The sequence below is a fragment of the Macrosteles quadrilineatus genome, unplaced genomic scaffold (genome assembly GCF_028750875.1).
Source record: "Macrosteles quadrilineatus isolate MER2022 unplaced genomic scaffold, UCM_ALF_1.0 Scaffold_1__1_contigs__length_201487025, whole genome shotgun sequence".
NCBI lineage: Eukaryota > Metazoa > Arthropoda > Insecta > Hemiptera > Cicadellidae > Macrosteles > Macrosteles quadrilineatus.
In genome coordinates this window covers 20102590-20115880 of record NW_026542594.1, presented here as the reverse complement: position 1 = coordinate 20115880, position 13291 = coordinate 20102590, and the positions used below count along the sequence as shown (strand labels likewise).

The following is a 13291-nucleotide window of genomic DNA, read 5'->3' as shown; positions in this document are numbered from 1 at the left end:
CCAGCCATCGCTGGCACGAAAATCATCTTTTTTGATGATTTCACGATAAAAAAACCGTGCTTTCTCTTTTAAAATATCCCCAGAAATCGGGGCATGTCTGTTTCTTTGCTGTTTAAACCACGCATAAAGAGCTTCCTCAACTTGGGGATATTCGCTCATTTTAAGTGTTTTTCTCTTAGAATCGTCTTCAACACATTTTATAAAATGTTCTATTTTTTCCCTATTTTTCACAATGTCATAAACGGTAGGTCGCCCGATGTCATAAACCTTAGAAATAGCCGTGGGAGTTTCACCACGGTCATACCTCTTAATAATTTCCCATTTTTCGGGAAGAGTTAATGTTTTATGCTTACGTTTATTGGTTCCACTTGTGCTCGCCATCACACAACACTTAACAAAACTCTAACACTAAAAACACTGAAGGTAAACTGTCACTTGATCACCAAAAGTACAGTACGTATGCACGAGTCACTTCGCTACTGAACACTGGAACCAGCTACCGGAAACACGTGAGACGCCTAGACCGATGTCAGTCTAGACAGCTGTCTACTGTAGTTTGCCGCAGCGTCGGACTACCGAGCGTGTCGGACTGTTAAGTGTCGGACTTTCGAGAGCCAACTGTACTACAAGTAGAATCAGACAAGCACAGGGAGGCCATTATACAGCTTAGGTCAAAATTAAGAGAACCCTCTCCTGCCTACCTCCAGCCTCAATCTGGGAAAGTGGAGCTGCTGGCGACCGTGGGAGACAACGATGATGTCTACACGGCCGCGGGAAATGTTCATGATTTTGCCGTGATCGCGGACGACGACGATGACGTTTCCGTGACCGCAGGAGATGACGATGACATTTCCGTGACCGCGGGAGACGACGGTGATGTCTAAACAGCCGCGGGAAATGTTCATGATTTTGCCGCGATCCCGGACGACGACGATGACGTTTCCGTGACCGCGGGAGATGACGATGATGTCTACACGGCCGCGGGAAATGTTCATGATTTTGCCGCGCGGACGACAACGATCATGTTTCTGTAACCGCTGCAGTCAATGATGATGTCTAAACGTACGGTATGCGGAAGATTTCATGATAAAAAAACAACCAAATTTGCTTGTTAGAATTTTTTATTGCTGCATTATTTCTTTACTTGAAAACTCCTCATTATCATAATACTACTTTAGGACAAAGACAGGGGTTGGTGTACAGTAGTATTATTTAGTAATTTTGGTTAAGCTATAAAAATTGGTATCGGTATCAAGAATCGAGAATCGATACATTTTGGTATCAACGCCCACTAATTGTTGAAAAAACTAGTCTTGAAAAATCTGGAATTAGTCTTGAAAAGTCTGGAATTAGTCTTGAATTTTATAATGGAAATAAACTAGACACCCTGAGTATTACGCCCAAAGTCCTGGCAGTGTGGCTCATCTTCAACTTATCTTGGTACCGTCTTTCAATGTATAACTGATGGACCTATTAATTGTAATCTTGTATTACTCAATGGTGAATAAACTTCTTGATTCTTGGGATTTTGAGTAATGTGATTGATAAGATCTTCTATTTGTTACTGTATAAAGCTAATTATATACAATGAATTGAGTACAATGAATTTAAATACAATGAATTATAATGTGGAATTACCATGGCAAATCCGGATAGAAGGGCTGATGTTTTGCTAGAGGCCTGCAGTTTTGCTCTGCTAAGTTGCAACTTGCGCCATGACAGGTAACTCGGCGAGTTGAGAGTCTCGCCTGAATTGGACATCTGTAACATTAAATAAATTATTGTGTGCTACTAGGCTTACTCTTAACAACTTCCAGAGAACCTCTATTATTATATCTGTCTAATGGTATTTTGTACTCATACAAATAAGAAATTTTAAGTAATTAGACTACTTTAATATGGTTAATCTACAGGGTGAGTTTGTAGTCCCTTCCCCCTACCGTTTTTTAAAAGTTAGAATGTTAAGCTCATCTTTGTTGGACCTAAATATCTTGTTTTTCATGGGTTCATTGAATCTCCACTTCCAACGGGGGACGGTTGACGAGGAGTAAGCCGAGATTCTTAAATGTAAGAATAGGTTGACATGTTCATCAAATTAAAGGTATTGTTGAGCTAAAACCAATGCCGCAAACTGGACCTCAAATGGACAATCGAGTAAAAAATTACAGCTGTTCAAAGATTCATTGAATTTGCATTGTTATACGCTACCTCCAAAGGGGCGGTAGAAGGCAGAAGAAAATCATAAACGAAAGCATCGATCGATATGCACATCAAATTAACGGTATTTATTAGTAGAGCGTAATGCCGCAAATTTGAGCTCAAAAGAACAACTGAGTAAAAAATGGCAGCTGTTAAAAGATTCAAAATGGCAGATTCAAGAAATGCCTTTTGTGGTTGAGAGTCAACGAACCCATGAAAAACAAGTTCTAACAAAGATGTGCGGAGTTGAAACATTCTAACTTACACTGTTTAAAAAAAATTAGAGGGGAAGGGACTTCAAACTCAATCTGTATAACTCAGGTTAATTCGGGTCAAGATTGGCCGCAAAATTTAAAGATAAGACTGTGCATTGGGAAATCAACAAGAAAATAACAAATCGGTAGTTATAAGTTAGCCGCGATCTCGTATCAAAAATAAAAATAAGAATCTTAATTCCCTTTAAACATTTTACAGTGCAAAAGGGTTCGTAATTTGCTACATAATATTAAAATGTAATTTAATATTTCACATAATATAGGCCTAGTAACAAAGGTAATTTAATCAAATAAGTTAAGACGACAAGCTGTCCTGGTTCTAATCTAAAATCTAGTCTACTAATGGCAGGTACATAGTGAAACATAAGGCAAAAAAATATGGGCAAAATACAATTCAAAAGAGAACGAGTACATAGAAACAATACTATTATGACAGGATGATAAAAATAGATTTTGAAACAAATTAACAAAGGTTGATAAAAATAATACTATATCAAAATGGTTAACTTTAGAAACAAGTTTACTAAATAAATATGACTAGAATGGCACAAAAAACTGAACAAGTTGGGGTCATTGTGTTTGCTTTTAAAACATCAGATTTGAAATATCACTTTTAAAAAACTCATCTAGTTTGTAAAAAGGATGGCTAACCGTCTGTACATAGTGGTCTTTATAATTAACATGGTGAGAAGTGTAATTTAGTTTGTTGAAAAGTGAAAGTTGAAAGGTACCTATGAATTCAAAAGAATTTTTCACCTAACTTAGTCTAGCAAAAGTAACATGAGACACAGTGAGAGCTTCTAGTATTGTATGAGTGAACGTTTTCATTTAAAACTGAACTACCGAATTTTCTTTCAACATGCAACAAACATAGAAAGATTTACATATTTAAAACAGTTATATTTTACTATCAACAAAAAGAGGCCTACAGTGAGCTAGATAGGGTGCATTATTGACAAATCTAACAGCTCTCTTTTGCAAAATCAAAACATCATAGACATTACTGCCACTACCCCTATAAGAAGGCCATAGGTCATGACACTCTGGAATAGAGCAAAGTATACCATTTTAAGGTAACTAATTTCAACGCAATTTTTTAATTTCCTCAATAGGCAGATGACCCTTATTGACATTATTGATTTGGTGGTTCCAAGACAGTCTAGTATCAAGAGTGATACCTAGAAGGTTTAACAAACTTATACTTATTGTACTCAGAGCTCTTTATATAAAATAAGATTTTTTGTATTTTATCTAAATTTCGTAACAATAAATTTGATTTATACCATTCATAAGCTTCGTCAATCATGTGAATTAGCCTAATTTAAAATGTGTTTCATTAACATTGCATTTCATTAAAATGGGCACTCACTAGGAAAAATGGAGGATAGTCTAGATATTTTAAAGGATTGTAAGAAAGGATATGTAATGAATGCTTGGGAAGAATTGTATACCCATGTAGGATGTAGCACAGATGGTTGGGCCAACGTTGGTAAATTGTGGAGCCACACAGTTGGCCAACGGTAGAAATGTCACCTCTTTAAACTGTTTTCCAGCCAACCTTTGTCCAACAATGGCCCAACCAAAATTATTTCACACAAAATAATAAAGATTTAGTACGAAAAGCATAATTATTAGTTGAGTAAATTGATTAAATAGTTCATAAAAACAAATTTTGAAAAAAAGCTGGAACAAAATTTTTGGCCCAGACGGGTCTCGAACCCGGGTCCTTCGACTTATGAGCCTCTTACCTTACCACTGAGCTATCTGTGATTGTTGATTCAGAGAGTTTTAAAGTGGTGAAAGAGTAGCCGACAGTTGCAATGGTCGCAATACTTCAAACATTTTTGATACTACACAGTATAATATGATTCTGTTAATCTGTTAAGGCATTATAAGTAGTTATTTTTTTTTTTGGAGTTAGAGAGGATACTGGTATTTGAATATAGATTAATTAATTACCGTTAGATTATTAATGCTATTATAATTGACTGTTATATGATTAATTACTCTTTCCCCTTAAATTGTTGCAAATAAGTTAAAGAATATTAATTTTAAAAATATTTGCATTATTATAATTATTAAAATTCATTGTTGTAGCCCCGGAACTGTAATATATAAAATATCTGGTTTTACAATACCTTTATCAGTTCCAAAATTTTTGGAAACTTTTGGAACTGATAAAGGTATTGTAAAACCAGATATTTTATTATAATTATGTTGTGAAAGCTAGACCCAGAGAATGAAAGTCGTGTAAACTCAACTATGGACCATCGTTGGTCCAACAAAAGTATCTTTTGTTGGTCCAACGGAGTGAAAAACGGTTGGACAACGGTTGGCTTGATGTATGATACCCAACAATGCATATTAATGTATTTCATTAACAATGAACCGATGTTGGTCCACAGTTGTAAATATTGGTTGGCCCAACTACGAGATATACAGTTGGACAACGGTTGGTTGGTTGTGGAAGCTCCAACCAACCATCGACCAACTGTCCCACAGTTGGCCAACGTTGGCCCAACCATCTGTGCTACATGGGTATTTATAAGGAAAAATGTAAAGATAGAAATAAGTTGATTAATGAACAAATACATTTTGATTCCAGTTGTACTTATAAAAATGTATTGGCCGGTGCTTCCGGTAGCCAATAGGGTATAAGTAGGGACGCCATTCAAGATTCTTGTCATTCGCCTATTGGGTCTGATGATGATTGGAGTGTCCAATCGAAATCGATCACCACTTACCATCTTTTTTGTATATTTACTGTCTTGTGAGTAACAGTATAAGCGTAAATATATGTTTTAAGTGTTATAAGACGTTTCTTTTATTTCCTTTCCATTAACATTTGAACTTGAACCAAAAAAACTTACATCGTCTGCAAACATTACAGAACTATAGCTAACATTGTATTCCAGATCATTGATCATAATTAAAAACAAGAGAGGCCCAAGAACAGACCCCTGTGGTACACCGAGGTTAACCTCAGATAGTTGAGAAAATTTGCCGTTTGCAAAAACTTTTTTGTTCAACCGATTGCTGAGGTACGATTTGAAAAGAGAATTTTGAACACCAATTATGCCATAAAATTCAAGTTTTTTTCAAGAGGATGCCATGTTTTTCCAAGTAGGCCTATTTTCTTGGTGTAGTGGGGCAGGAATATGAAGGAAAGGTGTTGCGTGCCTAATCTGCTTTTTCCAATAGTGTCATAAATTATTAAACGACTAGTGTTTTTTCTGAGCCATAGCTTAACAGCTGCTGTATGAGTGTTATCAATTTAAAATAGTATTCAAATCTGATAAGTATGTCTCCTGCGATGGCAGGAAAATCGTCAACATCTCCTGTGATCATGGAAAAATTGTGGACACCTTCCACAGTCACGTATACACTATCATTGTCTTCTGCGACCTTGGCAAAGTCATGATCATCTCTGATGTTAGTTTTCAGACCATGGTGACCATTCCCATTCAGAAAAATTACCACGCCACCAATTAACGTACTATCTCAGAGTAATAATGAGGTACTATCTATGTTGATAAAACATGACCATTGGCATTATTTTGTAAATTGTAAGGGTGTGGGCCCCTTTGAGACATGCACCTATGTCAAAGTCAAAGTATTTTTTATTTCCAAAAAATATTTTTACAAATTTGATTAAAATGCAAAACTATTTCTTAGCATGTATCTTAAAAATACAAACGTCAAACTGGCCTGACGAAGGTAAAATATTTACTTAGACACATACTAAATTATCACAATTTAAATCTTAGCTACAACTTATTCTATATAGGTATGGAAATAAATTACTAACGTGCTAGGAAAAGATTTTCCTGTTCGCACATAGGAGTTTGCACGCAAGTATAAATACAAAGTGATTGAAATATAATATTAGCTAACATGAAATGACAACATAAATTAATTAATGGGCCATCTTGACAAATTCAAATACAATTCTTGTTTATAGAAAAATAGGACATAAAGGTTAACAAAAGACTGAATTAGTGAACACACGCTTGTGTTTGTGCTTGAAATGTTGTTGAAAATCTGAATATTCTGTCGGATTTAACACAAAAGACGGTAAAAGACTTAATTTTTGTATTTAATTGTTCTTGTCAGTAACAAGTTTGTGTCAATTTTCTTTTAAAATGCTGTAAATCATATTTCATTTCAAAAGACTTAACATGTAACAAAAATCTTATCTAACGGATATTTATATATATTATAAAAAAATAAGAAGCCCCTGCTACGGACTGAATATAATTTAAAATTTATAACCACAGAATCTCTTCGTAAAATTAAGTGATGTTCCATATCCTAGATAAATTACTGAAAATTTCATCAATAGTTTGAATTATTTGACATTGAGTAAAATTATTAAATTCATCATTGCATTATCAAAAATTATTGTTTATGGAAATCCTCTATTTCCATACTCAATAAGTATGTTTTTGATGATTTCTTTAAGGACTGGTTTGAATTTATATTTAAAATACGTTTAGGAATAACATTAAGAAATTTAGGACCCAGGTAAGTGAAGGTCTTTTGGAAAAAAGAAGTATTGGGTTTTGGCCGGAAGTCTTACATTATGAGCATATCTAGTTATGCGACGCTCAGGGTTACAATCGACAACAGCACCAACATTTCCACTTACTTACTTTGTAGAATAAAATTAAAACCTTAAATAAGTAAAGATATCTTAACGGTAATATATTTAATTTGGAGAATAACGGTTACAATTCTGTTCTAAATTTCTCCTTGCATATTATCCGAATGTAAGTTTTCTGGAGAGTAATTATAGGCTTAATATAACTAACGTTTGTACTACCCCCCAAAAAAAATTCCATAACTAAACTTAGAATGGACAAAAGCATGGCAGATTTGAATCAGTACTCTATCAGGGCATAGTGGTCTTAAAAAATAAAACTTTCAAAAACATGAAAAAATATAGCATCTGGCAGCTCATTTACATAAATTAGGTACATCAAAGGCACTAATATACTTCCTTGGGGTACACCGTATTCTAATTCTTTTTCTTCACTAAATTTATCATTTAATCTTACTTTAATTTTTCTGTTTTTTTTTTATAGTTTATAAACCAGTCTTTACATGGACCTCTAATTCCTGCTTTTTCTAAAGCCACTGCAATTTTATTGTGTTCTAGGGTATCAAAAGCTTTACTAAAATCAATAAAAATCAATTTTTGTTTGGTTACTGGCTTGATGCGATGTAAAAGGCTACTATTTATTAGCTGTGTTTACACTTATGAATTTTCATGAAGAGTAGTAGTAAAAGAATTATGCCCTGTTAATCAGTGCCGGATTTACCACCAGGCCCTCTATGCCCTCTATGTCTAGGGCCGCAGTTTTTTGTACAAAACAATTTTTAGAACAAAAATGTATAAATTTTCAACAAACGCAGGTAACATAACAATAATGGTGTCACCTTGATTGCAGGGAAGTTCGACATAAGATGCTGGGACCATTGGGGTTAGTTAGGCCTAGAGGGCCGCAAGTATCCTAAATCCTCCACTGCTGTTAATCGTCCAACAGTATGTATGACCAACCCAGTTGAAAATAATCAATCTTAACATGGAGAAAACCAATATACATGTAACATGTGTATGGTTTGGATTTCTTCCACTTTTACTTTAGTATCCAAAAGTGAATGCTTTCTTGTAACATAATTATGAAGGATTATATTTATGATGAAACTTATTGTTGTTATTTATAGTGTCAATAAATTCGTCTTCACATGTTTGTCTCCCTACTCTTAGCATTTAACAATAAATAGCACAGAAAGACGAGTTCAGAGTCAGAAGGTGTCATTTAAATACTCGTGATTAATATTTCACATGCATAATTAGGTTTAAATCCAAGCTAAATTAATTCTAAAGGGTTTATGTCAAAGTATAAACAAGAGAAATTACAACTGTGGAACCATCCCCTTATCCAAGTCTGTACCCAGCTTTGGCAGGCCCTGGTAATGATATTAGGCCAGGCCCGCCTCCCCTTGAAGTATATGTTGGGGGGGGGGGGTAAAATCATCCGGAAAACCCAGTCTGAGTACGGCCCTGCCCATATTCATAATAAATAAAAGGTAGTTATAACCTAATTTGCCACGTGGTGTTGTTTGAATCCTATTGGATTACGTGCTTCAACGTGTTTGTGGCTTCAACTTCAGATCTGCGCAATACTTGGTTCTTCACACATTATAATTGAGCGGAGCGAAGAGAAGCTCTTTGGGATCTACTTCAATGCAAACTTTATAACATATAATCTCAATAGCGGCTGAAAATTTTTAACCAAACTTACCAAGATGGTTTTATTAAATGTTTGGATGGTTTAGACGAAAGCAATTTCGATTTTTGATAATGCCTATGTAATTTAAAAGTAATTCAAAGTTTTTAAATTATAACATTAGCCTTATGGGATGCCATGATGGTTACAAAATAACTACGTAAACGTAAACAAACCAAAAGAGTAATAGCATAGCCTATGATAAAATCAAGCATATTTTAACAGATTTTATATTTGCAAAAGATTATTTTTATTTGGTTAATTTTAAATTACTTTCAATATTTTTAGTACACAAAATTAACTACTCTTAAAACATTTCTTATGGAAGTTCTTAAACTTGGTTTGGAGAGTAAATAACAATGATTTCATTTTCTATCTTTTTAAAAAGTTCACTTCCAATCCCAAATAAAGATTACTTCACTAAAAAGTTCACTAGTGTTAAGATGTGTATTGTGTATACAGTGCAAGTTACGCTAGTAATACAACAATACATTTTTATTAGGTACTAAAGCAAGTTTAAATCCGTGTGAATTAATAAACGTAATCTGGATGACACAATTTAGTGTTATGTTATAATTTCAAAGATATTTTTGTTTATTGAAATACAACTATTTCCACTTGTGTTATCAAAGTTTTGGGGTGCACAGAAGGAGCCTCCCTGAAGATTGTGACCATTACACGCTATGAACGACATCACAATCGGGCGCACCCCGGGCAACGCTGACATGTCAGCGGCAAATCCTTCTACCGGACGACTTCGAAAAATGAATCTGCCTAAACGGTTTTTTTCAAGGCCATTAGTAACGATCTCGATTAATATCGAGGGAATATCGAGAGACAAAGAAGTATTACTGTCTGATGTGTGCAAGACGTACGAATGCGACTTCCTCCTTGTGCAAGAAACACACCGGGGCTTTTTAAAACCTAGACCCAACATAGAGGGAATGAGACTGATTCTAGAGAGACCTCATGATCAATATGGTAGTGCTGTTTCTGCCAGGCCATACATTGACATCACATCAGCTTCGCTTACTGAGAGGAACGATACTGAGATACTAACGGTCAGGACATCACAGTACAGTGTCACCTCTTTGTATAAGCCTCCCGAATGTCAGTATGTATTTACAGAGCCCGATAATCTATGCTATGATGACATTAATTTCATCTTGGGCGATTTTAATTGTCAGAGCATTGCTTGGGGATACAAAGAGACTTGAAAATGGGACAAAACTTGAAACCTGGGCTGAGGCAAATGACCTACAGCTCATACACATCCTAAGCTCCCTTGCTCCTTTAACAGCGGTAGATGGAAGAGGGGTTATAACTCTGACAACATCTTTGTGAGCAGCAGGATTGCCTCCCAGTGTGAAAAGTCTGTAGGTGATCCGATTCCCCGAACTCAACACAGACCTATAGTATGCACCGTTAGTGCTGTTGTTAAACCTGAAGTTGTTCCTCTAAGGCGCAGGTTTAATTTCAAAAAGGCCAACTGGACGGGTTTTAGGGAGATCATTGGCAGAGAAATCGCCAATATCCCTCCACAACCTGATATGTATGACTCCTTCGTTAAGGCTTGTCCAGCAGGTCTCGAGAAAAATGATACCTAGAGGCTGTCGAACCCATTACATCGCAGGACTCTCTGAAGAGGCAAAGCCACTGCTAGAACGATACCAAGGTCTCTTTGACAATGATCCCTTTGCTGAGGACACACTCCTAGCAGGTGAAGAGCTTATGTCAGTCATTGCCGAAAATCGCAAAACTAAGTGGTGTGATCTTGTGGAGAGTTTAGATATGCAGGTGAACAGCAGACGGGCCTGGAAGTTCCTCAAGAACATAAATGGAGATGCGACAAAACCAAAAGACAACTTTACAACAGTTACTGCCTATCAAGTCGCTACCAACCTTCTTTTAAATGGCGAAACCTATGGAAGGAAATACCGGGAGCCTGTTGTGCGTGATGTGGCAAGTGAGAATCACTTCCTGGAAGAACCATTCACCATGTCCGAGCTAACTGCAGTCATTACCAGCTTAAAGACTAATAGAGCTCCACGTATTGACGTGATCAGAGTCGAACAACTGAAGAACCTGGGTGGAAATGCTATGCAATGGTTGTTGAGCCTCATGAACATGTGCGTAAGCTAAAGCATATACCAAAGGCATGGAGGAAAGCTCGTGTGGCTGCACTGCTCAGACCTGGGAAAGATCCAAACGATCCTAAGAACTTTCGACCTGTTTCTCTATAATGCCACACATATAAAATATTAGAACGTCTGATACTCAATCGAATCGGCGATTTTCTGGAACAAAAGATCATTCCACAACAGGCAGGCTTTCGTCAGGCAAGTCTTGTTGTGGCCAAGTTTTAAACCTGACCCAGCACATTGAGGATGGGTTTGAGAGAAAACAGATCACGGGTGTCGCTTTTGTAGATTTAACAGCTGTCTACGATACCGTAAACCATCGAAGACTCTTGGGAAAAGTGTACAGTATTACCAAAGACTATCAGCTGACTTCAATGATAGGCACTTTTCTTCATAACAGGCGGTTTTTCGTGTCCCTTCAAGGCAAGAAAAGTAGATGGAGGAATCAAAGAAATGGATTGCCTCAGGGTAGCGTCTTAGCCCCAGCTCTTTATAACATTTACACTAACAACCAAACTTTGCCAAACGCTACACGTCAGTATATATATGCCGATGATACGGCGGTGGTGGCACAAGGTCGGAGTTTTGAAGAGGTGGAACAGAAGTTGACTATGACTCTAAATGAACTTTCCCAGTACTATGACGCAAACCACCTCAAGCCGAACCCTGCTAAGACCCAAGTTTGTGCCTTTCACCTAAACAATAGAGAAGCAGTTGAATGTGAGGTGGCGGGGAGACCGTCTTCAGCATTGTCCTACACCCAAATATCTTGGTGTCATACTGGACCGCACACTGACATTTAAGGCGCATTGTATTGCGACAAGAGGTAAAGTCTCAGCGAGGAATAATATCATCAGGAAGCTCACCAGCAGATGCTGGGGTGCTAACCCTAATGTCCTCAGAACCTCAGCTTTAGCGCTCAGTGTGTCGGCTGCGGAGTACGCTGCACCAGTATGGAATGCACCGTCACATGCAAAAAAGGTTGACATTGCAGTCAATGACATGGCTCGGATTGTAACTGGGTGTTTGAAACCAACCCCAAAACACAAACTTTACCCTATCATAGGGATCGCCCCTCCATCAATCCGGTGTGATGTCGCTGCCGACGCAGAAAGGCAAGAGACAGACCCTCGTCACCCATTACACGGCCACCAACCTGTAGAGCGACGGCTTCGGTCCAGAAAGAGCTTTTTATCACGGACACGAGTCCTGGATGGATCACTCTCAAGCAATCGGGTGGCAAGGTGGGAGGCCACGTTGACTAACCCTCCCATACCAGCCAGGGAGGAACTGGCTCCTGGTGGAGGCCTTCATTACACGGTGTGGAAGACCCTAAATCGAATTAGGGTCGAGGTACCAAAATGCAAGACAAACATGCAGAAATGGGGTCTCTTACCAGACGAAGAAAACATCTTGTGCGCGTGTGGTGCTGTTCAGGATCCTCGCCATCTGCTGATCTGCCCACGCGTAGACCAGTCTTGCACATTAGATGATCTTTTACATGCGAATGACAAAGCCATATCGGTAGCTAATTTTTGGAAAAGCGAAGTCAGATTTCCGGACACGGAAAGTAAGTAAGTACCAAAGTTTCATCAACTGACTTCTTTTTGGTCCCAATTTTTCACAAATTAGCAATATGTTTACAATCAACCATCTAAACAAAAAGATTTTGATAACTTCTAGTTTGTCCTATTACTTATAGCTAAACTGAAGTTTCATTCAACTGCAAAGCCGACAAAATACATTGTATTACAAACGTCAGATAGCATAGTATTTGTAAAAAAACAATACAATTTATTATTTGCATTTTGTCAGAGGGTTTTTTTTAACACTAGTGCCTGAATTTTTTTCCGCAGTATTTCATAGAATTTAAATATACCAGCGGTTGTTCATGAAATTGTCAACAGAGTACAGCACATCGGACACCAAAAGACCTTTTAGCCGAGTTTTGAATAGTTTTTTTTTTTTTTTGTTTTGGCATGTTTGATGCTGGCAGGAAGTTTGTTGAGGATTGTAATACCAATCTGCGATGGCAAAGACTCGAACGCCACACTTCTATGCTGCAGAGTCCGGTAATTGTCCCTGCCCCTAGTCTCATAATAATGGACGTCTCGGCCCTGCACTAGTGAGCATTTATACTTACAGTACATGGCCACATCCAAGATGTAGAGACAGGGTACAGTGAGCAATCCCAACACCCTGAAAGCATTTTTACATGAGTCTCTCCTCCGTAATTTGCAGATTATCCTCACTGCCTTTTTCTACAGTTTGAAATCTCGTTTGAGTCTGAAGATAGAACAGCTTCCCCACAGTCTTATTCCATAAGAAATGTGAGGGAAGATGAGACCAAAATATGCCATTAAAAGCACTTCATTTGTGCAAA

General features: G+C 37.2%; 1 protein-coding gene across 1 annotated transcript in view; it reads right to left on the bottom strand.

The window, feature by feature from the left end:
* LOC129004775 (calcium release-activated calcium channel protein 1) overlaps positions 1 to 13291 on the bottom strand; it is a 110713-nt gene that overhangs the window by 32991 nt on the left and 64431 nt on the right. The window contains exon 3 of the mRNA XM_054433405.1: positions 1639 to 1761. Within this exon, the coding sequence (XP_054289380.1) occupies positions 1639 to 1761 (123 nt within the window). The remainder of the gene's footprint in view (positions 1 to 1638; positions 1762 to 13291) is intronic.